Genomic DNA, 27,998 nt, shown 5'->3' on the forward strand with positions numbered 1-27,998 from the left:
TTTGTTCTTGATAAAACTACTGTTTTTACAACTTCTGATCTTTAGAGTGAAGACTGTGTAGAGGAGTTAAGTCCAACAAATCATGTATATCACAGGAACACCACTGTTTCCCAGAAATTTGTACCACAATTATAAAAAGGAAAACTAAACACACACACACACACACACACACTTTTGCCCACATTCCCTTTTTCACAGGACGAGAATTTTAAATTCAAAAATCAGAATATAATCCAAAATCAGCAAGCTCTTGACTACAGACAGTATAGGCCCTTCCATTGAATCCCCTGAGAAAGATGGACTATAGATATTTTCCAGGCTTTTTTTAAGCAGGAACGCGGGGGAACAGAGTTCCGGAACCTCTTGAAAATGGTCACACGAGTGGTGGCCCCACCCCCTGATCTCTGGACAGAGGGGAGTTGAGATTGCCCCCCGCGCCGCTGCAATCTCAACTCCCCTCTGTCTGGAGATCAGGGGGCAGGGCCACCAGCCATGTGACCAATTTCTCCAAGGACAACCCACTGAGTTCCACCACCTCTTTTCCCAGAAAAAAAGCCCTGGATATTTTAATAAATAAAAGTCAAAGCAGACTGAGAAACTTGGGTTTGCAGGTTTGGGGGAGGGGAGGATAACAGCATTATGTAATACCTGTTAAAGGTGATACCACACACCCTCTCAACTTTCTAAGGAGGCAGCTTGTTCCGAACGTTTTTTAACCAGGAAGCTCTTGGCAATTGGGCTTATTCAGCTCTAGATGATTTTGCCATGCAGAAAACTTTCATCAAAACAATTTATTTTTAGATCTTCCTCAATACCTGAATATTTCCTTGATGACACCTGAAAAAACAAGGAGTGACCAAAGCAGACAGGCAGTGAGACAGAAACCACTAAGTTATTATTTAGGTATTTTTTTATTTATGTAGGTCTTGCTAGATAATAAATAAGACTATACTACTTTAATAACTGATGTTTTCATGCATGTAACACATTCAATAGTGCTGGCTTACATTTCTGTTAGGACATATTAAGAGGAGGTATTTGGCAATAATAATATGGACAACTTCAAAAAATCATAGCACAAATTCTCTCTGCTGTTAAAGTTTTTTTTACATTTCCTTTATACAACTTCAAATATTAATATCCTTTTTAAATCCTGGCTTTTACTTTCAATAAGTAAGCCTGGTGGGAAAATAAAACTGCCGATAAACAGCATTCATCGTTTATACTTAGCCATTCATAATTTTTTGCCCCATCTGTGCAAAGCTATGTTGATTTCTAGAAGGGAGGAAAAAACCAGCAGAAGTTTAACTTGTCAAACTTATTCAGTGCAAATGCCAATCTAGTCCTGAAAGTGCACAGGGCACAAAACCCACCTGAAAAGTTCCCTGGCACAATCTCCAGCACACTGAACGGGAAGTTCACAAGGATGCTGCTTCCTGGGCAAGCTCCTTTTCATTGCGGCTAGTGCAAGGGAATGTCCTTGTGAGCCGTGCCCTAAGGCAGGACAATTGAAATAAAATATGTGGCCAGATGTGTAAACAGGTGAATACTATGGCATTTAAGACAAATTTCATTTAATGTGCGGATGCTGCAGTGCGAGACCATTCTTCAGGTTGAACACAAGGGGCTTCTGAGTGAGAATTTGCATCTTAACTGTACTAGAATGGGTAAAAAAAGAACTAGCTGATATAATACATACCAATCCCGTTTAAAAAAAAAATATTCTAAATTAACACTGAAAAAGTGTTTTATGTACAGTTTCTCAGTGATACCAGTGTATAGCCACACAGCTGAAGTATAGGGTTTTGTTTTTAAATATAGGTAGCTGCTTACTCAATGCTCCCCCCCGCCCCCCATTCCAACATTGGATAATAGTTCAAAATTTTCTTTCAGTGTCAATTTAATGAAGGGGATCGATCTGTGGTCCAGAGGAGTTCTACGTATGGCCATTTGGTCTGCAAACAGCGCTTGATTGGCGTATCATCAGTCTGCAGCATTGGGTCTTCAAAGCCCATAATCACGGCTGTGCCTTCAACATACATGACCTGCCAGAATGAAAAAATATCTAGCTTAGTTGACCATTTTAGAGAGACTTGAAAAAAAATACAACTAATGGATGTAAAGTCTATTCTGATACCAGGCGAGTCCTTATTTTACATTATACACTATTTATGACTGGACCTCCTGTTTTTAATCTCATCTTTTTTTAGCTCTGAAACTGCAGCGGTGAAAGGTTCAGATTTGGACTGCAATCATGATGATGGGCGGAAGTTAATTTTTCCCCAGACTATCTACCTGGTAACTTCCCCACAGCGGCTACCAACTGTGATAAGGGAATATATTGTATCCTTCCCCAGACTCTGGGTGTGCAGGGGGATTTCTACCGGGAAACAGCATGGAGAAATTCTTTTTTAACTAGTACTAATACTGTACTAGCTGTATTTTAAATGTTAAAGAAAGCCCAGGGCCAGTCATGCATCTCCCACATATCATGATCCTCAAACTAGCAGCATCGCCTACCTCACAAGGTTGTTGAGAGGATAAAACAGGAAGTTTTCCTGTTTACCGCAGGAGTTCCCCTTGTCTGCAGGAAACTAGCACTGCTGTCTCCATGGTTATCAGCGGGGCTTTTTTTCAGGGGGAACGCAGGGGAACGGAGTTACGGAATCTCTTGAAAATGGTCACATGGCTGGTGGCCCCACCCCCTGATCTCCAGACAGAGGGGAGCTGAGATTGCCCTCCGCGCCGAATCTCAACTCCCCTCTGTCTGGAGATCAGGGGGCGGGGCCGCCAGCCATGTGACCATTTTCTCTGAGGGCAACCCACTGAGTTCCACCACCTCTTTCCCCAGAAAAAAAGCCCTGGTTATCAGTGAATCCACACATGGGACATGTCATTCACTAACACAGATAGCAGTAGCTGCAATATGAAAACCTATTAATGTAGTGCTTTTGCTAGAGGAATCCCTACAATGTCGAGCATAAAAGCTTCTCTTGCATATGTGGGAACAGAATTCGTCAGTCTTTGTGTGGCAACATATTTATACACACTTAAATGTGTTTCCCTGATATCTGGAGCTCTAAGGATCTCATAAAAGTCTTAACAGGTTTGTTTTTTCTTATGACTAAATAGATACGTTTATCTTCAGTGATAATTTGTGTGTTTCCTTTCTAATTTGTTATTTGTTCTTTTGTAGCAACTAGCACAATAACGATGGTTTATCAGATGGAAAGCTGGCATCTTGGAAGTAACATGAACACAGTTTGCTTCATTTGAGAATTTGTTATTACAATCAACGGCAATTCTGATTGAAGTACCAATTCAAATTTGGTACGGCTCTGTCTTTTTTGTCTCAAGCAGCCATACCTTTTCATTATAATTGGATTGCTTCAGTCCATTGTAGTGATATACAGGGAATGATTCTTGAACCTTGGAGTCCTAAATACAAACACAAGATTTTCAGTTTCAAATTACAGGTTCGTATAGTAAGTGGTATCAGGAAGATCTTTTTAGGCCCCTAAAATTAGGAACAAAAGAACTGTAAGAGCCAGTGCGGTGTATCGGTTAGACCAGGACCAAGGAATCTGGGTTCAAATCCCCACTTAACACAAAGTTTGCTTTATGACCTTTGGCCTGTCACTCATTCTTAGATTAACCAATCATATCAAACTGTTGCAACATATCTGAGCTGACTGATGGATGGGTGAGATAAAAAAATATGATAGCCCCTTCATTTAGATGAGTAGCTATGTTGGTCTGTAGTAGAATAGCAAGATTTGAGTCCAGTGGCACCTTAGAGATCAACAAGAGTGTAATCTTTCAAGGGTCAGAGTTCCCGTCTTCAGATACAAGCTCTGACACTTTAAAGCCTACATTCTGAAAATCTCATTGGTCTCTAATGTGCCACTGACTCAAATCCTGCAGCCCCTTCATTGGTTAACTTTCAGTTAGAATCAGACTCAGGTTGGGCCAGTTAAGAGCTAAAAACTGACCGAGCAACTCCACTCCTGCACTTGTCCCAGTACTAAGGAGCCTCTTCCCTACTTGGGATGGAAGGAAGGAGCTGTAGTTAGTGCTAATATCCTGGTGGTGTTCCTACCACTTTAAATTCAGATGCAGTGCGTGGTTCCTGGGCAACTATACGAAGATCTAATGCTTATAAATTACTACAAAGATAAATTTATGTATATTTGTAGTAGCTGTCAATAAATAACGAGGGGCCAAAGAAGGGATAATATTTACATCTGATGCTTAAAAAGTGTTGCATGCATCACTGACCTATACATGTTTCCCAAGTGCTCCACTGTGAGAAGTGCAAACATTACCTGTTCAGGGAAAAATTCTTGAAGAAATGGGCCTAGTAATATAATTCCTAGTCCCTCTGGATCTAATTTTGTCTTCATGAGATTGACACTAAGGTAAGAAAAATAAAAAAAAACATCAGTATGGCGCGTTTGTACTCTTGCATGACTAAGTGCTGTGGTTCTGAAACACTTTTTACTGCCAAAAACAATGAAGCTGTTGTATTTAGAATCTTAATGTCAACTACAAAGGAATGGCATCTTGTTGCCAAAATCTAGTTATTTTTAAACCAAAGTAATCTTATTTAAAATTAACGTAGTAGCAATAATTGAGACACTATGTCTTATTAGGTAAAGATTTCAGAAAAACCACACTGTCTTAATTCCTGGACTTGTACTCCAGAAGACTTACAGTGCAATCCTAAGGAAAGTTACACCAGTCTAAGCCCATTGAAATCAATGGTCTTAGACTGGAGTAACTCTCCTTAGGATTGCACTATTAATGGATACAGCAGATAGTTCTGAGCATTAACAATTCATCTCTCAAACTATACTGCAAAGACCAACTCTTGTGTTACTTATTTGACAAGCAACTGATGAACAGAATTAACCATAGCCCAGGTACAGAATTAACCATAGCCCAGGTACAGCAGACTTACAATGCAGTCTTATGAATAGTTACTCTGGTCTAAGACCATTGATTTCAATGGGATTAGAACACAGCAATTCTGCAGAAGATTGCACTGTGAAATATACTGGCTTGACCCATATAGTGAATCTGCATTAAAGCTGCTTAAAGAACGCAAAGTATGCAAGCTATAGTTGGAATTATATGTTATGCTGCTGGAATAAATACTGTATTAGTATAATTTTGCTATTGATGTGGGGTTATATTCAACCAATCAGCAGCACAATCCATAGGCAGCAGATTTTCCTGTTTCCCTTCTCACAGCAGAGACTCCCAGAAAATGATAGGATAGATCCCATCCTATCCTAGCACTCCATTGGGCAGAATGTATTCATTTGTTTATTATATCCCACCATTCATTTTAGCTCAAGTTGCAGCCGTCCTCCAGTTTAAGGAGTCTTCCTCCACTGGAGGATAGCCACTTAAGTAGGAGGAATGATAGAGGATACCTGGATATCCACGACCTGAGGAAGAAGATAGTAGGGCAAATCCACATGAACTGTGCTAGTGCTTAGTTGAATGTAACCCATGAAGTTTGCTTATTAAAAACAAGTTATACACTTATCTTCACTCTTTTATATTACTACAGACAAGCAGTCATTGGCCTGAACCAAATACTTTTTATATGCACAGAATATTTTGTAATAGATCTGGTCTACTTACATTGCATTTTCTAAAATGAGAAATGGGACACACTATACCGAACAGGAAATATCCCATGATTCTGCTCTCTCTCTCTCTCTCTCTCTCTCTCACACACACACACACACACACACTTCATAAAACAATCTTCAAAAACAGAAGCTGAAACTCATCCACAAGGATCATTCTTTGTTTTACAGCTGACTCATACTGTAAGAACCACAAAAAAACCCTAATCCTGCAAAATGATATCAAAGTTGAACTCTGCGAAGATTAAAGATCATTTATGCTTACTATTCAGTATCTGACACAAGGTCTAAAGCCTTCATTACATCTTCTAGAAGTGTATCTGGTATAAAGCCATTATCTGAAGAAAAAAAACATACTCTTAATTGGCACATACAAATATGAATTTTACCTATGAATGTTGGTATGGGCTAGGGTTGTTAAGTGGAATTCTCTTTATTCCTCTGCTGAATTTGTCCCTGATAAACTAATGAGAAATCTAAGAGAATTCGAGGAATTACTATATCTGAAAAAGAAGATTTTAGAAAAAGAAATTCACTTCCCTGTAACAATTCTAGTATGAGCTGATTAGCATGGTCATTTTCAGGCAGGGAAGCAACGATTATTTTTCTACCAACATGATAAAATAACCTATGAAATTACTCCCAGTTAAACTGACAGTTACTGTTTTCTAGAAGCTGAAAACTGTATGTATAAACTTTAAGCAGGGTTTATTTATTTATAAACTTTAAATATGAAATCAGTGAGAGCACATGCTTGATTTCAGGTTGGCCCTTTCCTTTAAGAGAAGGTGGGATTCCTCAATTAAATATGCTTAGACTTGCACTGCATATCTTACCTTCAGGGTCATATGTCTGAAAGACTCTCCTGGCTTGTTCTGAAGGGGCTTCAGGAGCAACAAGAGCCAAATCCTTTACGGAAAAAAGTCAGTGAGATTAAATAATGCACAGTAAAAATATCTGAAAGTCCTAAGTAGAGATGGGCATGAACTGAAATACGAATCAGAGTTCGTGATGAACCCGGCCCGTTTGTCAGAGCCCATTTCTGACGAACTGCCACGAACTTTAGGCTGGTTTGTTTGATGTATTGTCGAAGGCTCTCACGGCCGGAGAAAGACATCTTTTCCACAGTGTGACAACTGAGAGATCTCTGTCTTTTGGTGCTAAACCTCTGAAGATGCCAGCCACAGCTGCTGGCGAAACGTCAGGAAATACAATGCCAAGACCATGGCAATACAGCCCGGAAAACCCACAACAACCATCTGGTTTGTTTGGTTCGTTTTTTTATTTGTCACTGCAGACAGCCTGGTGCTGATCAATTCCTAGGCAACAGAGGATGGACTTCCTGCAGACTTTCTGCTGACCCAGAAGTGGCCTTCTGCTGGCCTGGAAGTGACATTTTCATGAACCAAATGAACCAGTTCACGAACCGGGGCAGGTTCGTGAAAGTTCGTGCTTTGTGAAGTGCGACAAAGCATAAACTGCACGGTTTGCTTTTTTTCCGGTTCATGCCCATCTCTACTCCTAAGCTCTCTGACAATGAAGAGTGGCAGCTTCCTATTTGAAGCTTTCAGATAAAGAACACTTATCAGGCAGTTACCCAGACAAGTTATCAGGAGGAACTCTGAGCAGCCTTTTCTGAGCAGCAGCAGCCTTTCCCAGGCATGGGCCATCAACTTCCAGTGTAACACTGTCCAATGGGGTTGAAACAGACTGTACCCCATTACCCAATATATCCTCTCTATCAATGGTCCCCATTTCATAGGCTATTAATATTCTTGCTTGTATAGCACACACACATATGGGACATCTCAAGATAGCAGGCTGTGGTGGCCCTAAATACATAACAGGAAATATTTGTGTATATGAGGCTCCTCTCATTGTTTAGGGTCTATTTTTCAACAGAAATGGACCATGCAATGAAGGGGAGGTGAGTTAATAAGGTGTAAAAAACAACTCTCCTCCATACTTTACTTGTGAATGGGAGGTTGCCCATCTTCTACTCGGGCTAATACCATGAGGCGGGATGGGGATAGAATGCAGGGAAATAGAAATTAAGAGATGTTAAAAGCGTCAGATACATTCTCACTGCTGATCTCTCGTTTTTCATATGGTTTAGCCCTGGTCTATTAATATCTGTGGTATGCTAGCAACTGCAGTGTTCACACATTTAAGACAACAGGGCACATGCTGACTATCTCCAAGATCATGTACATACAGTGTAGCAATCACCTCTGTTCCCTCTCCACCAACCCCCTCTTTAGCACTGCTTGCCAGTCCTGCAGTTGTCAGGTCAGGATGAGGAAGTAAATGGCTAGGCCTGTTTCAGCAGCCCAGGCCCCTCTTTCTCATTCAACAATGTTAACTGTGTCAAAGACTATCTCCATCCCAAAATCTAAACTACAATGGACAGCTCTGAATTTGTTACTTTTTACAAGTTGCAAAAATCATTCACTTTGGGCAGCAATGCTTATTTAAAAAGGTGCCAACTTCTTAAAAATGCACTTTATCTTCCATGATTCTTGCCAAATATATGCAACGAGGCCTGGTGAACTGTTATCTAAAACATCCCCCTAAACCTGGTATTCCATAGAAGCAAACCCAATTAGTACTTTACCAATCATTATTTTTAAGTATGCTGTGTCCCAAAGGCAACAAGATCATGTTTCACCCTTTGGACCTTGTTTTACTCCTACCCAAAACTATTTTCCTGTATTTTAAATACTGTTCTCTTGCTAATACAAGTTTATTTTAAGATCTCATGTTTATCCATGCTGGCACACGCACACAGCTGTTACATTTTAAGGCAAGATTCTTGGCTATTTTAATTTGCAAAAATAAAAACCTGCACATAAAATCTCTACATATCTCCAATGCTAATAAACTTGATGGGGGCTTTTACAATCAGTAAACAATTTAACTTTCTAAATCCTGTTTCTTTAAATGTGAAACAGAAATATGGGCACTTGCCTTCATCACACAAGTCAGAATGAGCATGAATTTCTCTTCCACAAAAGCCTAATTTTATAAATATTTTCTCCAAGGAAGAAACCACCTAGGAAACATTCCCCATTCCTAGGAACTAAAGTTGGTATAAAGCTAGGGGGGAAATCCCCGATCCGTATGCTGAAATTTAGAACACACACCCTTTTATTTATTTATACACATTTATTATTACTATTCTTATTATTACTATTTTGAGAAACATAGTTGCAGGGACTTCAATTTTAAGAGGCCACTAAACAGAAATCTGTAGGGCAAAGTTAGGAACTGAAGAACTATTAAATTATCCCTGTAAACCCAAGGAGACTGTTTTTAAACAGAGCACACACCCTCCTGACCAACTCTCAGGGCTGTGGCAATAAGCAGTCCCCCTGGCTTCATAAGCCTCAACAAGTCATTTTGGATCCCTAAAAAGTTACAAAGTCTTAGATCTTTCTGAAATTCTGGCTACTAAATAAAAACATTGTCAGCCCTTCTGGACAGCTTGATCTGTATGCTTAATAACTGATGTGGCATAAAGTATTTGAACATATGAAGTTTCCGTAATCAGAGTCCATTGGTACACTAGTTTAATACTGCCTAACACAACTGGAAGTCTCGAAAGTCTCTCTCAGCTCTGATACTAGAGATCTCTTTTTAAAACAGAGGCCACGGGGACTGGATCTGGGATTCTCAGCACACACAGCCTACAATCCATGACTGTGCTTCTGGCCCTTCCAACTACATCCTAAATCCTTGCTTAACAAAGATTAACTGGAGAGGGGTAGAAAAAACATGACAGCAACATATTTGTGCCTGAGCAGCATTAAACGTGAAGATATATAGCATATTAAAGCCTCCCTAAATCCTGTTGAGCCCATGTGACATCATGGCTGTCACACGACTGAAAGATTGTACTCAGGGGTCATTTCATAGAAAAAGAGCTGGAGGAACTCATTAGCATACCTCATTAGCATATGCCACACCCCTTGACAGTGCTGGAAGTGTGTCATTAGCATAGCTGATTTGCATATGCCACACACCCCTGACATCACCTGTCCTGGCTTGTTTTGGACTGAGTCCTGCCCATTCAAGGCTGAAATTGGGCCCAAAATGGCAAAAAGGGGCTGAAAATGGCCAAAAAGGGGCCTAAAATGGTCAGGATCAGGCCACTGCTGAGTGGGAGAGTGATCCACCTCCTGTCAGAGGCCTGATCCAGGCCATTTCAGCCCCAATCCAGGCCAAAAGGCCCAAAATGGCTGAGGGTCAGGTGGGCGGGACCACCTGACATGTGACCTCTTTGGGGAACTGCCAGTATGAAATCCATTTTCAAGGGTATTAATTACACTTGTAAAGGATGAAACTGGATGCTGTACACAGGTTTCTCTGCATTGTAGGTGGGGATTCAACATCTGTCACATGCATTACAGTTTGCATGATGGTCAGAGAGTAAACAGGATAAAAAAAAGATTTCTATAAAGTTTTATCATCCATGTAACCACACTGTTATCTGCAAAAGTTCAACGTTTCTATTAGTCATATGTTAAGATGCTTACGATCAAGTTAGAAAACATTTATGATCAGGACTTAGAATATATTGGGCTAAAAGGGCCCAAAAAGAATAATACTTTTTTTCCAGCTTAAAATCTAGTGGGGTGTTGAAACAGCCCCTCTGGTATTTGCTTCTAGTCACATCCTCTGTTGGTGCGTCACATCCTGCACCAGATGATACCTTAAACCTCATGCTAACTTTTGGGGGTATTTGTGGCTACTGTGGGAAAGGAGAACCCAAAAATATCCTACTACAGAAGTACTTTCAATTCTTTGGATCTTGGTCACAGAACAGTTTTAGAATATGGAGAAAAATACCTCTACCTCCATCATTAAGTGGCATTGTACCATGAGGATTTTATCACATCTTATTTATTTCTTGTTATATCCTGCATTTCTTCCAACGTGGAACTTAAGGTGGCACACAGCCTCCCAGCTACTACAGTACTTAGCCTGAACAAGGTTGCTGTATCACATACCCTCCAATTAAACATTAGTTATACATCAGCCTTCAGTGTACAAGTAACCTATATTTTAAGTAGTATTCACTATATAGAACTATATGCCATGCATTTCTGTACTGTCTGAAGAGCAAAAGATTGGATTTTTCCATTAACATCACAGGAAATGCCACCCAAATCCTGAATTTTTACTATCATTAATTGCAACATGGATTGACTCTTTTAAAAAGATACTATCAGAACGCAGTTTAGACAATATTAAAACAATTGGTATGGTTTTCCATACTTTCTGAATATATTTTTTATTTTAATCCCTTGAGTTTCCTTGTCTACACAAAACGCAAAACATTTTGCTATTATTCCATGTGGAGCTAACTGGTAAAATCTTGAAGAAAAACAGATGGATAGAGCCCCTTTTTTGCCCCAAAGGAAATAATTTGATCGATCACCTAGGGGTATATACAATTACATTTTCATGGTCTACATTCAGCCACGAACACTGACCTTTCAGACTACCGTCGTTAGAGCCTACACACTGACAAAGTTACTTAGCAAAAGTCTGAGTGTGCTGAAATCAGTTAAGCAGAAGTAGCTTTGCCTTGCTGACCCAGTTCTCTTTACAGGAAATACCAAAATGTATCTTATTTAAACAGCCACTTGAAGCATGCCAACGTTTTTCAGAGTTTGTCTTCAAACTACAACATGAAACATCAAACTGCAACATGAAAGAGTTGCACAAATATGTATGAATGTATGAATTATATAGCACTGGCACTTTAAAAATTTAACACTTTGTGAAGCATTGTTTCATTGTATTCCCCGTGGGCTTGTCCTTTCTTACATACCAGATTATAACGGGGTTTGCCATCCCTCCCCTTTTCACCATTTTGGACATGGGCAAATATCCAGGGTTGAAAAACAACCAAAGTACAAAATTTATATTATCTTTCTAGAAGTTGATTTTATTTATTTCCTTCATTTATACGCCACCTTTCTTACTGAGACTACAGGTGTATTACAAAGAGAGAAGTAGGGAAATGTGGACCCAAATCCTTTTTGCTTTTACTAATAGTGCCTTGAATGTTTTTCTACACACATTCATGCACTACAAGTACTACAGACTTCTGAGATTCAGGCATTTAGGTGCGATGGGGAACTGGAAGTAGCTGAGCTGTTTCAAGTCCAGGTAAGCTTGAAGAAATGCTGGGCACCTGAAGGCAAATTCTCCCTCTTCTCTCCCAGATTAATACAATAGAAGTAGCATTTCTCCTTCATCCCCCACCCTCAACATGTTTATTAGCAGCTCTGGGATTAGTCGCACAATAAATCATTGCTTCCACAGTTGAGAAATTATAGATTGCAATGCTGGATACGTGGGCTTTGTACAAATATCCATATATGGTAAAGATTTTCTCCGAACAAAATGACCCACAGAGCAGCAATCTAGGAGGTTCCAGAGATGAGCCTTGTCACGTTCTCAATCACGCTGAGTTTTTGAAAACATTCTTTTAGAAATGCAACACATTTAGATCAAAATGTTTCCTAACAGTACAATAAAGTTCTGTATAACCTTCAGCACCATTTTGTACAAGTGCCCTAAAAAGATTTAAACTACAGACTTAAATGTTAGTTATTTGGCCTAAAGTGATGTAGTAAAACGAAAGGAATCCTACCTTGGCAAAAAAGACGGTGAGATGAGTTTCACTGCCAAGTATCCAAATAGGGAATTTGGGGGACTTCAAAAAGGACCCAACCTTAAAAAGATAAGTAAGAACTATTCATCATCTTCATAGTGGAATGTAATGCTGAGCCCCCAAATAAGCTAGTTGTAAGTATTCTGCTCTCGGGTTCGAATACAAATAAAATAAAAAGTATTACAACCAGAAAGATAAAGAGTAAGATATATAAAAAAATAGAAGTGTATTAGAGGTGTGTATTACATTTCAAGGTTTAGGGAGCAACCCCAATAAGGTTTGTTTGCAACTAAGCTCCGTTTTATTTAATGGAGCTTATTCCCAGGAAAGTGTTCCTTAGACTGCATCTCCTTAGTTTTGGATTATAGTTGTGGGTAATTTTCTACCAAGGCTAAAGGAAAAACGTAGGTATGAAAACGAAAACTCATGTAGGACACGGAGCCTCCCTCCCACTGTTCCCCTGGCTACTTTGTCCTGCCCCCCTCAGTTTCCCCAGACATGGCTCAAGTGGTTTCAAGGCTTTCTCTATGGTTTTGACCATCGCTGCAGTTAACATGTTGCTTTTTCATGATTCTTGGGATGAATGTCACACCTCCGTTATCATAAAAAACTAGGTAGTGCATGCATATCATTTCCATTCGCAGTTGCTTCGGTCGCTGCCCAGCTGTTACTAGGTTTGATTCCATGTACCAGCTATCAGGCACAAAGCCTTTCGTGTCCTCAGACTCTTAAATCTGCAGGACCGCCTCTCCTCCTATGCTCTATCCCAACAGCTTTGCTCATCCTAGCAGGGCCTTCTGGGTTTACCTCCATGCAAATGGATAAAATCAGCAACTGCTCATACATGTGCATTCTGTGTTATGGCCCCCACTAGGAAAGTGCACCCAATAACCCTAATGTTTTTCAGATTTGGGTATCAGGAAGGACATTAATATCAGTATTCCTGATATCTGGGTCCAAAATACCACTTCGGTATTCAGAACTGCTCCCTCTCCCCGCCAGGAATCCAAATATATTTAGCTCTATTATTCCCTATGAAGGAATCTTTTGGGGTGAGTGTGAGGGAGCGTTTTTCAAGCAATCTACACCAAAATTGCAGCAGCTTGTGGGTTGGCGGTCCTCTGAGGACCCTCACCCAAGTTTTAAGAAGATTGCGTCAAGCGGTCCAGTTCTACAAGCACCTGAACAAGGTTCCCTCAGCTACTCTCTATTGTATCCTATGGCGGGGGTGGGGGGAGGAGGAAGGAAGAAATCCCATGCTTTCTCCTGGATAAAAAAAATCTTAGTAAAACATACAAGAGCAACCACTGACCCAAAGTCTCCCAGAAATATCTTTTAAAAAGCCCAATGGAACCAGAGAATCCCAGCATACCTGGCAGCAGAAGGCATGCACTCCTGAAGCTTGAAAATAACCCAGACCACCATTAAACCTGAACCTGCAAGGTGGCAATGGATCCTCCCCAACATATGCTTATCATCACTAGTAGACATGACATCACTGTGCACATGGCCCCCATATAGTATCATGGGATGTAGTGGCTGACATCTCCATTATTAAAATGCAAGACATTTTCCAGTCCCTGTGGACACTACTGCTGTGTGCTTCCAAGTAACATCAGATCTCCTCTGAACTAATTTGGCTTGAAGAAAGTGACAAATACAACTAGGCTTTCAACAAATCTGTCAATGTAGTATTTTAGTTGTGTGAAGGTTGCCTTGATCTTCTATTTATAGAGGAAGTAAAGTGATACATCTGATTAGAAAGTGGGAAAAGCTAATTGCAATTGTTCACAAAACACATAACTTGAAAGGATCATTATTTCAAATGCAGTGGGCACATTTCAACCCACTGTGGATGCAGTGTCTGCGTGGAAAGATTCCCATCAGCACAGTGCTTCTGAAGGGCCAATCAGAAGATCACATACACATCCCATATCCAGCCCTCTCTTCATAGTTTCCAAGTATCGGAGCATAAAAAACTTGTATCAAAGCAAGAAATTGGATTGATTGCGATAAGGAAAGGGATGGTACATGCCACATGCTACACTTGTGACAACTCTTCAATTTTAACATTATCCATTATTTTCCATCAGACAATTTAAAAAGCTTACCTTACAGTATCTTAGAGATTCCATTAGTGTCAAGAACCCAACAGTTGCTTGCTTGTGAATTCCAAGTAGTTCTGTACGGAAACAAAATCTCTTTATTAGAACAGTCCAAGCAAACTCTGTCTATTTCCTTCAAAACAGCCAAGACGCTTTGGTCTAGAAAGCATACAGCTTAAAGCAAGTGACAGAAAAAAATGCTGAATTTTTAAAAACACAAACAATGTCAAGAACTAAAAGTCATTTTCAAAATGGCATTTTTCATCCAAAATCTGATTTGACCTCTGTGCAGAACATAAAGTTAAGGCAATCTGTTGATGGTGTCAAGAAATGGACTTTCAAAACCAAGAAGGGGAACGCCCAGGGAACCCAACAAAACACTACCAGGTGTAACTTAATTTCTATACCAATATAATTAAATCAAACTTATATAATAATAATCACTAAATAATCAACAATACACATAAGGTTACAACAATTCATCCATATAGTTACAAAAATTCATTTACACAGTCCCTTATATTACAATGTACCAAATATCATTTCCACATATCCTCATGTTAATAATGGAATTATTCCCTTGTTCTTTCAACGGGGTCGGTCTGTAATACCCCACAGCAATGTTCAAGCCTAATGGCTATAATAACAGTCAGAATCCAATTGTTCTAGTGGCACAAAAAATGCAGCACGACTTTGCTGCCCGAAGTACTAATAACTTCCCAAGCTCAATGGCTCTGGTGGCTGGAAGATTCCAGGAGCTTGGCAACGAGTCTGCTAGCTTCTTGCTCCACTCGTTTCGTTACTTCTTCTTCATAGCCAATCTTTACTTTCAGCCCACAATAACAAATTCACAATTCACCAAGGACTGGTATGTCCTGTCACAATCAGTCAGTTTGATTCAAATGTGGCTATGAAGAAGAAGTAACGAAACGAGTGGAGCAAGAAGCTAGCAGACTCGTTGCCAAGCTCCTGGAATCTTCCAGCCACCAGAGCCATTGAGCTTGGGAAGTTATTAGTACTTCGGGCAGCAAAGTCGTGCTGCATTTTTTGTGCCACTAGAACAATTGGATTCTGACTGTTATTATAGCCATTAGGCTTGAACATTGCTGTGGGGTATTACAGACCGACCCCGTTGAAAGAACAAGGGAATAATTCCATTATTAACATGAGGATATGTGGAAATGATATTTGGTACATTGTAATATAAGGGACTGTGTAAATGAATTTTTGTAACTATATGGATGAATTGTTGTAACCTTAAGTGTATTGTTGATTATTTAGTGATTATTATTATATAAGTTTGATTTAATTATATTGGTATAGAAATTAAGTTACACCTGGTAGTGTTTTGTTGGGTTCCCTGGGCGTTCCCCTCCTTGGTTTTGATTATTAAGGAACCTCCCGTGCTTTGTTGACGTTGTAAGAAATGGACTTTGCCTGGTCTGTTCTTGACTGTCAAAATCTTTCATTCCGGCTTCTTGGTCTGGTACAGCACAGACAGCCTGTCTCTGAAACAGGGCAATCAGCATGACTTGCAGTTTTCAGAGGTGGAACTTGACCACACAGGTACAAAATGACATCATAGCTTCAAGGCCAAGCCAGGAGAGAGTTTTGCAGCTACACTGCATCATTCTCAGAGCACTGATTGGTTACGTAAGATCAGGTCGTATTGCTAGCTTGACAATAAAGCGAAGGTCTTCATTCTAGTCTGTACCCTACTTCGTGTAGCTACCTGCCTGTCGCTACCAGTTCTGCTTGCTCTGGACTGGACTACCAAAAACGTGTCAGATCTAAACCTGACTTTGGAGCCCTGCCTGGTCTTTGTGCTTTCAGTCTGACAAGGTAACATCAGTGTCAGAGCACCAAAGTCTTAGGATAGTTACTTAACTTTTGTTATTTACTTTGCATGCTTCTACATTTGCATTCTTTTACACTCTTCTTAATAAACTCTATTCATATCTCTGTGATATGCTTCAATCTGAGTCCAGTACTTTGGCCCATTTTGTTCAGTTACCCAAACAGTATTTTTGTGGAACTCAATCTGCAGGTGTCCTACCTTGCAGGTGTTCACTTCTGGTTTAATACACAGTAGGGCAGGGAACTTGTCACTCGGTTTCACAGATGAGGGTTTAATTAAGAGAGACTGGTGGTGGCATGCTACCCTGGGTAATGAGATTTCACTCCCCAGTTTTGAACATTTTGTTCCTGACCTCCCACTCGGGCCACTTGTGGATACAGGGGGCCTTGACAGGTGGCTGCAGGAAGCTGGCTTGTTAAGAGTCCTATCTGACAAAGACTAGGCAACCAAGACTAGAGTTAATTCTTATGAACTTGAGACCATGCCAAAAACTTACGAGCAACCATAGCTACTAAAATGTGCCTATTTAACTCCATCCATGCAAGCCCTTCTATAAAATGTCTACAAGCAGAGCAGTCGTGAATTTTTCAATTCTGCAAAAGATCGGTATTTCATGTTCCTCACAAATGTTGAATACATCAGAGTGGAGGATGAAGGTTGGCAAAGATCCTTGTAACGAGAGCACCATATTAACATCTGGAATTATAGAAGAACCCAAAGGCATTTCTAGGTGAATGTCACTGACTTGGCACTAGCAGTTTCCACGGTGAAGACCAAAGCTTATATAGTCAGAATTCTGAATTGTTAGTTAAAAAAAACCTACATCGTTGGGAAATTGAGACCACAACAATAGCAGGGGCAGCATGTTGAACTCAGAGGCATATGACTTTTTTTTAACATGGCTTCAACTCCTAGGAAGGACATTCATAAGGCTTTGTACAAAATTCATGCCCCTTAGTCCCTTCCTATTAAATTATTTTGCTGTTATCCTTCTCATTATTGCCCTAAAAACTAGCAGCTTTCCCAAACACTTTCCACTTATTTTTTTCATGCCTGTATCTTACAAACTATGTTGAAACCTGCTATTCCTGTTCAAGGTTTAAGCAGAGTTGAAAATCAGTTCATGATCTCTGATAATCTCCGTTCCACTACTGGGCTGCAAGTTATACAGTAGTTGGACCACTGGCATTACAAATGTGATTATAATGGGTAAGACATTCATTAAGTCAGCCATATATCATGCTGACCGTGCTGAACAAGTTGGAAGGAAGCCTACGGAGCTCCTCCCTTTCCTAAGGGGAAAAAAACCCTCATCAGTCTTAATGGAGGTTAAGCAGTTTGTTGGCACTAATATTAAAAGTGGTTCAGGCTATCCAAGTTTTCCCTTTTATCAGGATTTGAAACCCACTTCAACCTGTGGTTTTAGATCCTGGTTTACAAGAAACTCTAATTAGCTTAAACTGTGCTCCGTGTCACTGCTGACAAACTGCTTGTGTGGAGGGAAAATTTACTCAAGCGAGGGAATGTTCACAACCATTTTTTAAAGTGCTTGTAAACTTACTCATATGATGGTTGTTGTGGGTTTTCCGGGCTGTATTGCCGTGGACTTGGCATTGTAGTTCCTGACGTTTCGCCAGCAGCTGTGGCTGGCATCTTCAGAGGTGTAGCACCAAAAGACAGAGATCTCTCAGTGTCACAGTGTGGAAAAGATGTTGGCAGGTCATTTATATCTACTTCGGAGGGGTGGGGTTGGGCTGAGTCATCCTGTAAGAGTTTCCCAGGGTGTGGAATGCTAATGGCGGGAGGCTTCACTGTATCCTGAGGAGGTTCTTTTGCATATGGATTGGTGCTTGATGTGCTAATCTTCTCTGCAGGGCTATTGTCGGGTATAGAGTGTTTTGTTAGCCTGGTGTTTTTCAGAACTGGAAACCATGCTCTGTTCATTCTTAAGGTTTCTTCTTTCCTGTTGAAGTTTTGCTTATGCTTGTGAATTTCAATGGCTTCCCTGTGCAGTCTGACAAAGTAGTTGGAAGTGTTGTCCAGTATTTTGGTGTCCTGGAATAAGATACTGTGCCCTGTTTGAGTTAGGCTATGTTCAGCCACTGCTGATTTTTCAGGTTGTCCAAGTCTGCAGTGTCTTTCATGTTCTTTTATTCTTGTCTGGATGCTACGCTTTGTGGTCCCGATGTAAACTTTTCCACAGCTGCAGGGTATATGGTATACTCCTGCAGAGGTGAGGGGGTCTCTACTGTCTTTTGCTGATCGTAGCATCTGTTGTATTTTTCGGGTGGGTCTGAATACTGCTTGAAGGTTATGCTTTTTCATAAGCTTTCCCATCTGATCAGTAATTCCTTTGATATATGGCAAAAACACTTTTCCTGTAGGAGACTGTTTTTCCTTGGTTGTTTGATTCATCCTGGGTTTAATTGCTCTTCGGATTTCATTTCTGGAGTAGCCATTTGCCTGAAGTGCATGGTTTAGATGATTAATTTCCTCAATGAGAAAGCGCGGCTTGAGTAGATATAAATGACCTGCCAACATCTTTTCCACACTGTGATACTGAGAGATCTCTGTCTTTTGGTGCTACACCTCTGAAGATGCCAGCCACAGCTGCTGGCGAAACGTCAGGAACTACAATGCCAAGACCATGGCAATACAGCCCGGAAAACCCACAACAACCATCGTTCTCCGGTCGTGAAAGCCTTCGACATTACTCATATGACTTTGCACTTGCTAATCTGTTGTTCAAACTGGACATCAATCTGTACAAAGCAGTTGTCTGGCTTACTTAGCATGCCAGTACAGCAGCACAGGATACACATCTCTGGTGACTTAACTAAGCGCACACAGCCACTTTGCACACACAGTGTGACCCAGTTTTACACAAGACGCTGGTTGTGTAAAGTTGCATAGAAAAGTTTTCTCCTGCCAGCACTACATTTAAATCCGTCTTCATTCATGGCTTGCTATTGTTTTGTTAATCAGAGACCCAGTTTTACATCCCTAATATCTCTGTTTGTGTTTTAGGAAGGAAAAGCTATATTTTACAGCCAATAACCAGTTTTAAAAATTGATGCCTTACGAGGGTAAACATGCCTTTGGAATCCCACAAGGGTAGAGAGAAACAGCTGGGGGATGTTGTAGCAGTAAACGTTTAAAGCAATTTTCATTCAACCTTAAGTTGAAGTTTCTTTTCATTACACAAAAAAGAAAAAAAGAGATGGCCCTTGGTACTTAATTATACAAATTCGCATGTAATATGTAGCCTGCTCTATAGCCACTTTCCTTATGAAGATACATCTTTAACAGAAGAAGCAATGCCATCTATTCTGTGCTGTAGCCCAACCCTCCGCACTGTTAATCTCAGAAAGACAAAACAATCTACATTGTTACATTTTCAAGTCAGTTCATTCTCCTCTTTAATTCATTTATAAGCAAATGGCTACATACAGTAATGGTTGTTGTGGGTTTTCCGGGCTGTATTGCCGTGGTCTTGGCATTGTAGTTCCTGACGTTTCGCCAGCAGCTGTGGTTGGCATCTTCAGAGGTGTAGCACCAAAAGACTGTGTTTTGGTGCTACACCTCTGAAGATGCCAGCCACAGCTGCTGGCGAAACGTCAGGAACTACAATGCCAAGACCACGGCAATACAGCCCGGAAAACCCACAACAACCATCGTTCTCTGGCCGTGAAAGCCTTCGACAATACATACAGTAATGTTCTGAAAAGGGAGGACTGGCACATAAAAAAAAACCAGCGCCATGTGTATTAGTCTAGCGAATAGTTTGTGATCACTTAGGGTATATGCCTACATCCAAGGCCAGATTTTGCCAAGTTTCACTCATTCACATGGTCACACTGGCTTGATTGCATGAAACTACTATCAGATCTCTTATTACAAGATTCAAATGATGGTCAATGGGAGGCAAAGTGAGATGTTCCAAGCCTACCCCATGTGAAACTGGCACATAAACTTGTAAAATAGTAACAGTAACAACTACTACAACATTTGATTTATATACTGCCCTTCAGGACAACTTAATGCCCACTCAGAGCGGTTTACAAAGTATGTCATTTATTATCCCCACAACAAAACACCCGGTGAGGAGGGTGGGGCTGCGATAGCTCCAGATAATTGTGACTAGCCCAAGGTCACCCAGCTGGCTTCAAGTGGAGGAGTGGGGAATCAAACCCGGCTCTCCAGATTAGAGTCCCATGCTCTTAACCGCTACACCAAACTAGTAGGTTTTCCTTCTCCGATTCTTACAGCTTCAAGTATTTTTCTTCCTTAGGGCCTACTGCCATCTTGTGGTAAATCAAATAACGTGAAACTTCACTGAAAGTTATTAAGATACAATGGACAAAACCCGTAACCAAACATCGTGATTCCTTGTGTTGTCCTCTACCTCTGAAATTGCTATGCCTTTTATAAACCAGAATTTCCAGAATTCCATGTTCCACTGAATTACCTCACTATTTACATGTATATGCTTATGGGAAAAGCACACTCTTGTTTTATGTGGGGCAGTGACCTGTGGTTTGCTGTTCTCCCCCTTGCTGCCCCCCCTTAAAAAAAACAAAACTAAACTATTTCCACTTTCAGTAACAGTGCTTTACACCTAATGAAATATTGGACCCTTCATCCAGAGCAGTATTTCATTAGGTGTAAGCTTGGTGGGATAAAGAAAAAGAAAGGCCAGAACAAGAAGAATCAAACTCTTGTACGTGCTAAGTGTATCTTGTATGTTCCTCTGCATCATGAACATGAGATTTAAAAGCAAAGCATACAGGATGGAAATATTGATTAGATTTTGAATCTATACAAGAGTTTAAAGTGAAAGGTACCCTGGATATCAATGAACAAGAATGGTGGTGTAAATTCAGTAGTTCTACAGCTCTTCGAACGGTTTTGTTCAACTGGCCCCCTCTGATGGTGACAATGCTGACTTAAAATTGGAAGTGGCCTTCACACTCACCCACCCCAGTTGCCTGAGCCTCTCCTTAGAATCCTGAAGCAAATGCTTCTGTCAAACATTTAATAATTTGTTAGCTAGTAAAGCAGAACTTAGACGGAGAGCCAATGTATGACCGACGACATTTTTTGCTGCCAACAAGGACGATAGCCAAAGCGTAATGATGCAAGAAGATGATATCCAATATCCAGGAAAAAGAAAATACTCACATTTCTACAATGCAACTATTTTCATGTATTTTATGCTTTAACTGTATTTTATGCTTGTATGATAAATTTCAATTTTTACTGTTCTTAACTCTGTATTGTGACAGCCTTTGGCCATATACAATTAAACCTACTAGACTATTAACAATTTTAATGCATAAGAACTGTGTATCATTTACGCAAAGGGAGACAACTATTTAGAACACATAATTTCTGCCACCTAATAGCCAAATCAATATCGTAAACTTACTCATTCCTGAGCATTCTCTGTCTCCATCCCAGACGTTAGAAACTGCATGTCCGGTCAACAGCAGGTTAATTAAGCTTTGGCTGTAAGAAAGCAGGTTTTTAGGTTTGCAAATAAGTTATATTTTCTACCTTTTTATGAACTTTAACTCAGAGTAGAACTACAATTACTAAGTGTGTTAACAGATGTAGTTCAGAAGGCCAGTGCAGTTTACCTAGTTTAAAAGGATATAACAAAGATAATGGAACAGGAGTACAAGGTAGTGGAGAAATTTGGCAAGACATCCCAGAATGAAAAGGGGAGGGGGAGATAAAATCCTTGATATCTTTTACTGTCAATTATTTTAAAACTCTGTATTTCTGAAATGTCAAGCGTTATGCACATTTATCATTTAAAGTAAATATAAGATCACACAAAAATTACCTTCCATGACCATAAACAGGATCTATCAATGGTTCAGTTGAATCTTCAATTTCATTTTTTATGTTTTCAATACCCTAAAAAATACAAATATTTACTGTGTTTTGACAATATGATTCTGCTAAAAGAATAGCTCCCCACAAAATACAAGACAGGGAACAGATATGACTTAATTTCTGTCAAAGATTGGCATCAGAAGGAAATGTTAACTATTTGCTTCTTTCCACTCTGACTGTTTCAACAAGATAGCTAAATCATCAACAACCAAGTCTACCTAGTAGCCAAGGTTGTATAAAACCACTTGCCAACACACCGGAAGAGACTTTCCAGTCACAGACACCTATGACAACAAGGAAGGAGTGTGGGGGACAGCAGATCTGCTGCTGCATGGGAGGACGGGGAGAGCAATACAAGAGGAAGCTAGAAATGGTCTTGGAGAGGAGGGGAGAGAGAGATTCTAATTTTAGCATGGAATGCTGTACTGAAATATTTATAGGGAATAAGCCCATTTCCACAGGGAAGACCACTTTCTTCCCCACTCACAGCTTGAAGCTCTTATCAGCTCCCACAGGAGCTGCCACTATCAACAAGTACAGGAAAGGGAGAAGCAGGCCAGCAAAGCCAACAGAAGCATTGCACATGGGAGAGGGACAAGCATTTAGATGTTAAGGCAGTGAGATGCTGCCTGGCCTTTTGTTTTGCCTAGTTCCACCTGGCATCACCATAGCCTCTCCAACCTAGTGGCTCTTTTCCCCATACCTTCTGCACTTAACTACCAGCCAGGCACCCATCTCTTGACTTTCTCTCCTGCTCTCCTCACCCAACACATTAACTTTAACATCTGCATCACCTCCACCTATTAAATAATCACAGAGGCTCTCATGATCCTTTCATCCTCATTCTTCTTAGTAAAAAAACCAGATTTCAGCAAGTCCTATCCCACTGAGATGAACAGGGACAAGAAGTCTGGCTATGGTGTCTACTCTGAAGTGAAAGGACTGGGGGGCAAGATTCTTCACCTGTGGATGGCCCACGGGGGCAGGCCCTGTCCCTCCTGGAGTTCCAACCACGGCTTTTTTTCTGGGGAAAGAGGTTGTGGAACTCAGTGGGTTGCCCTCGGAGAAAATGGTCACATGGCTGGTGGCCCCGCCCCCTGATCTCCAGACAGAGGGGAGTTGAGATTGCCCTCCATGCCGCTACAGCGGCACGGAGGGCAATCTCAACTCCCCCCTGTCTGGAGATCAGGGGGCGGGGCCACCAGCCATGTGACCATTTTCAAGAGGTTCCAGAACTCCGTTCCCATGCGTTCCTGCTGAAAAAAAGCCCTGGTTCCAACCAGTGCCAGTCATGTCTCTCACAGCGCAGAGACTTAGTAACGATTCAGGTTTTGTTCTGTGCACTCCAGCTGTGTTTGAGGTCCAATTGCACAGGGGCAGAGTCTAGTTTTATTAAGCTGAAGCAGACTGTTATCCAAACGAGGGAGCAGATTGTACAGAATGGTTAAGTTGTGGAACTTACTGACACAGAATGGAGCAAAGGCTACTAAAATAGGGGTAGACTCTGTCAAATGTGATTTTAATGTGCCTTCCTAGCAGAACAAAAGGCTTTTCCCTTCCCCCTTATTAATACAGTCAACATCCAGTCCAATTAGTCTAGAAACTGTTTTACTGTAAAGTGCTAGTAGCACTTTTGCTCATACTATAAAGGTGGTAGAGAGTGCCCTCAAGTCATAGCTGACTTATGGCAAGCCCTGGCGGGGTTTTCTTGGCAAGAGACTAACAGAGGTAGTTTGCTGTTGCCTGTCTCTGGAACTCTGGTTTTCATTGTAAGTCTCCCATCCAATAATTAACCAAGGCTGACCCTGCATAGCTTCTGAGATCTGACAAACTCCAGCTCATCTGGGCTATCTAGGCCAGAGTACTATAAAGGTATCCAATTGCAATACTGGTAGTAAAGTCAAACTAAAGCCAAAAGTTGAGAATTAGAGGGAACAATGATGAATGCAGTAATTCAGGGTAGATAGACTAGTACTCACTCCTTCCACTTAGCCACCATGAACATGCTCTTGCATATTATACATTATGTAAATGTACACTTATGAGGATAATGGGGCAGAATAGGACAGCATCTTTTCCCCCAAACATAAAATAATCCTATAGACTCAGTGCCTACATAGTCATTGTGGGAAACTGTTGATGGAAACTCCAAAATTCTACATAAAGAGAGTGGCAACAGCAAAATAAGCTTTAACAGAGAATTTGTCATCTTCTGTGATGCAGTTTATCATTTCAGGAGGAAGGGTCATCAGGAGACCCAGTACAACAGCTTTAAATAAGACGTATTTATGTTCAAGGCTTAATAAAATAAAATTAACATGGAGATTATAAAGATTTGTAGATGGAACTTTCATTTTGCATTTCCAGACATTTCTTGATAACAAATATGCATCTAATTTTAACAAACCTTAGTCAGTATCACAGAATATAGAAAAAGCAATACTCCAAATTTATTTGTCCAGACTGAATAATGATTCCAAACAGCATCTTTGAAGTCAGGAAAACTTGTGAATGACTGCTTGCTGAAGATTAAAAAGAAGAGTAGGTTAGACTGTAGTTACTGTCAAACCCCCATAAACTAAATATCTAATAACTGACTAAAACCAAAATGAGGGCATGCAGGAATATCTGCAATTACTACTTGCAACACAATCATTAGCCATTGCCTACTGGAGAAAAACAATGGTTACAGCATGTACACAATACTAATGTTATTAATGTACCAATGTGTGTAAGAATTTAAATACTGAGATGCCTCACCTGCGAAGTTTTCACATGGTGTTCATACTGAAAACTGGCAGCTCTTATTTAGATGACCAACATTTCTCAACTGCATCTAAATTTTATGTTCACTGGTAAAAGACCAAGTGAGCATTTCCTCTTGGGAATGAGCATGCTTACTTCTACTCCCTAAAATTAAATAAAAGGAATACAGAATTTTGGCTCCAGATCAGAACAGCAAGCACTGAAGGACAGGCACATGTCGTTGCCGCATTATCTAACTGACAATGTGTGCTCAGGTGCCCTCCCCGCTGCTGCTTCTAACAACTGAATGGATGGTGCTCTAAGGCTTCATTCAGAAGCCTCTTGCAGTATAGACATGATTAGAAGATGGATTTTGTGCATCATGAAGTCAGATACAGGTGTGGAAATGTTCTCATGCACAATCAGACGTTGCTCATGTGCACTCAAAAAATATTTGGGTTTCCTGCTTTGGGATAACCTGAATTCTGGGGCAGCAAGCCGCTTCAGGATTCAGATGTTTAAACGTTTTGGTATGCTCTGCAGACAGGGCTTTTTTTCTGGGAAAAGAGGTGGTGGAACTCAGTGGGTTGCCCTCGGGGAAAATGGTCACATGGCTGGTGGCCCCGCCCCCTGATCTCCAGACAGAGGGGAGTTGAGATTGCCCTCTGCGCCGGTGCAGAGGGCAATCTCAGCTCCCCTCTGTCTGGAGATCAGGGGGCGGGGCCACCAGCCATGTGACCATTTTCAACAGGTTCTGGAACTCCATTCCCCCGCATTCCTGCTGAAAAAAAGCCCTGTCTGTAGATATTTGAAAGTAACACTTTTCTTGCCACTTGCATGCAACAAGAAAAGTGTTGCTCTTTTCTTGAAGCTTCCTTTAGTGGGATGGATCACTTCAGGAAGCTTTGCTTTGGGATTCCTGAATTGGCTCAGCAATGTTGGAGCCGAATCCGGAATCCAGAATCTTTCCAAATCTGGCCTGGTTCAGGTTAAAAACCCAGATCAGAAACCCGAAGCACACACCCTTACTCATGACTAAATGAGCACCTGGCTTGACTAAATAATGTATTTCCCCTTAAATATGTGGTCCAATTATTAATATTCTATTCTGGACCACATTCATAACTCAGAGATAAACCTGCTAACTAGGGCTGGAACTATGGGGGATGGGGCATATTAGGATCTCTACAAATATCAAGTTAAGTTGTCACTATAGGTGGGCACAGACCAGGAAAACCCCATGGACCACCGGCCCATGGTCCATTGATTTTCACGGACCATGAACTTTCCATGGACCAGCCCTGTTTATGGACCGGTTCATTGGTCCATGGTCCATCACTTCTGGCAGCCCTGGCTCCACCTCCTTCACACCCAGAGAGCCCAAACTCACAGAGAATCTTCAGTAGCCTCTCCTCCAGCCACCGTCCAAGTTTGGTCAACATTGCATTTTGGATGTGCTAGTTACAGACCCCCAAAGCGGCCGCCCCCAGGAAACTTCCAGTAAATACTGGAGTCACAAATGCCAATTGACTTCCATTGGGTAGCAGCACCAAAAAGTTGCAATGAGGCAAAATCAAACAGAAAAGGGTGGGGGAAGAGCCCCCTCACTTACCACACAGACACCTTCCCAGCTGTGGCCAAGAAAATTAATTCTTGCTCCTTGCTTGCATAAAGAATGGGAGCTCTCTGGTTGGCAGGCAGAGCTGCCTATCAAGGATGTGAGGGCTAAGATTGGCTGCAGAACATCCACCCCTCCCTCGCAGAATGGGAGCTCTCTGCTTGGCAGGTAGAGCTACCTATCAAGGTTTTGAGGGCTAAGATTGGTGTTGACATGGCTGCATTACGTCCACCCCTCCATTGCCTAGATAATTCATTCTTTCTTCTTGCTTGCATAGAGCAGAATGGGAGCTGTCTGCTTGGCAGGCAGAGCCGCCTATCAAGGTTCTGAGGGCTAAGATTGGTGTTACCATGGCTGCAGAATGTCTACCCCTCCGTGGCCTAGGGAATTCGTTCTTCCTCCTTGCTCACATAGAGCAGAATGGGAGCTCTCTGCTTGGCAGGCAGAGCTACCTGTTAAGTTTTTAAGGTCTGCAAAAGGTTTGCGGACGTCCTCTCCATTGCCTAGATGTCTGGACACACAGACCACAGACCAACGGACTAGCCCAAATAGACCAAAATTCATGAAAAAGGTGAGTCCCATGAACTGTGTGTTTGTGAACCACGAACTGGGCCAGACCATGCAAAATTTTTGTCCATTTTCTGGACCATGCCCACCTCTAGTTATCACATTTTTCAGCTTTACAGCAATGGCTTGTTAGAGTCTAATTAAAGATAAATTTTTAACTTGAGTTAAACATGAAGTTTAAGATTAACTGCATTAGACTTATACCTTCAAGAAGCTGTTTGTTGCGCATAGTGTATTTTTAGTGTTCCAACATGTTACTTACTGAATTAATGCATGAAATCGCTCAAAGCCAAGCTCTTCGACAGCCAAGGCAGCTATATACAAGAGACACTTTTCAGCACTACACACGGCAAAAAGTGACACAAGAAACACATAGCAAGCCAGAATACTTTCAAGCCTCGCATGTATTAACTCCTCCCCATCCTGCCCCTCTTTTGGGCAAGCTCCCTTTGCAAAGGAATTTGGCAGAAACTGGGTTAATGCAACTCATTTAGGACTCCACCATACAGTGAACTGTATGCATATGCAATCACACGGTACCAGAATATTGCCAAGACCAGTAAACCTCTACAGTTCAATAGCCTTGAGAACTTTCAGGGTATTTTTAGCCATATATAAGTCACTATAAAAAAGTCACCAAGCACAAGCATATCAAACACATAATAGTGCTAATCAAATAGATATTCTACAAGACAAGTGAGCATGGTTATAGGGACCAGGGTTTGAGCAGAACCAACATTAGAAAGCGGTATTTTCTAACAGTATGTGAATACATTTTCCTGGAAAATAATGAAGCAGAAAAATTAGGGTTTAGACAACCCTTTTTCTTCCCTTCCAGAATTTTTAATGATCCCACTTA

General features: G+C 41.0%; 2 protein-coding genes across 3 annotated transcripts in view; one reads left to right on the forward strand and one right to left on the reverse strand.

Annotated features, from left to right (window-relative positions):
• The window catches only part of ACADL (acyl-CoA dehydrogenase long chain), a 305,888-nt gene that overhangs the window by 34,467 nt on the left and 243,423 nt on the right, over nucleotides 1-27,998 (forward strand). The gene's annotated exons all lie outside the window — the stretch shown is intronic.
• LOC129323709 (ubiquitin carboxyl-terminal hydrolase MINDY-3-like) overlaps nucleotides 899-27,998 on the reverse strand; it is a 42,128-nt gene continuing 15,028 nt past the window's right edge. For both annotated transcript variants that reach the window (XM_054970307.1, XM_054970306.1), the window contains exons 6-16: nucleotides 27,402-27,453; nucleotides 24,617-24,731; nucleotides 22,157-22,230; nucleotides 21,737-21,816; nucleotides 14,457-14,527; nucleotides 12,325-12,405; nucleotides 6,497-6,569; nucleotides 5,926-5,998; nucleotides 4,326-4,413; nucleotides 3,367-3,438; nucleotides 899-2,045 (exon numbers count right to left, since the gene is read on the reverse strand). In XM_054970307.1, coding sequence (XP_054826282.1) covers nucleotides 1,896-2,045; nucleotides 3,367-3,438; nucleotides 4,326-4,413; nucleotides 5,926-5,998; nucleotides 6,497-6,569; nucleotides 12,325-12,405; nucleotides 14,457-14,527; nucleotides 21,737-21,816; nucleotides 22,157-22,230; nucleotides 24,617-24,731; nucleotides 27,402-27,453 — 929 coding nt within the window. In that variant the 3' untranslated portion in view covers nucleotides 899-1,895. The remainder of the gene's footprint in view (nucleotides 2,046-3,366; nucleotides 3,439-4,325; nucleotides 4,414-5,925; nucleotides 5,999-6,496; nucleotides 6,570-12,324; nucleotides 12,406-14,456; nucleotides 14,528-21,736; nucleotides 21,817-22,156; nucleotides 22,231-24,616; nucleotides 24,732-27,401; nucleotides 27,454-27,998) is intronic.

This window comes from Eublepharis macularius, chromosome 2 (genome assembly GCF_028583425.1).
Source record: "Eublepharis macularius isolate TG4126 chromosome 2, MPM_Emac_v1.0, whole genome shotgun sequence".
NCBI lineage: Eukaryota > Metazoa > Chordata > Lepidosauria > Squamata > Eublepharidae > Eublepharis > Eublepharis macularius.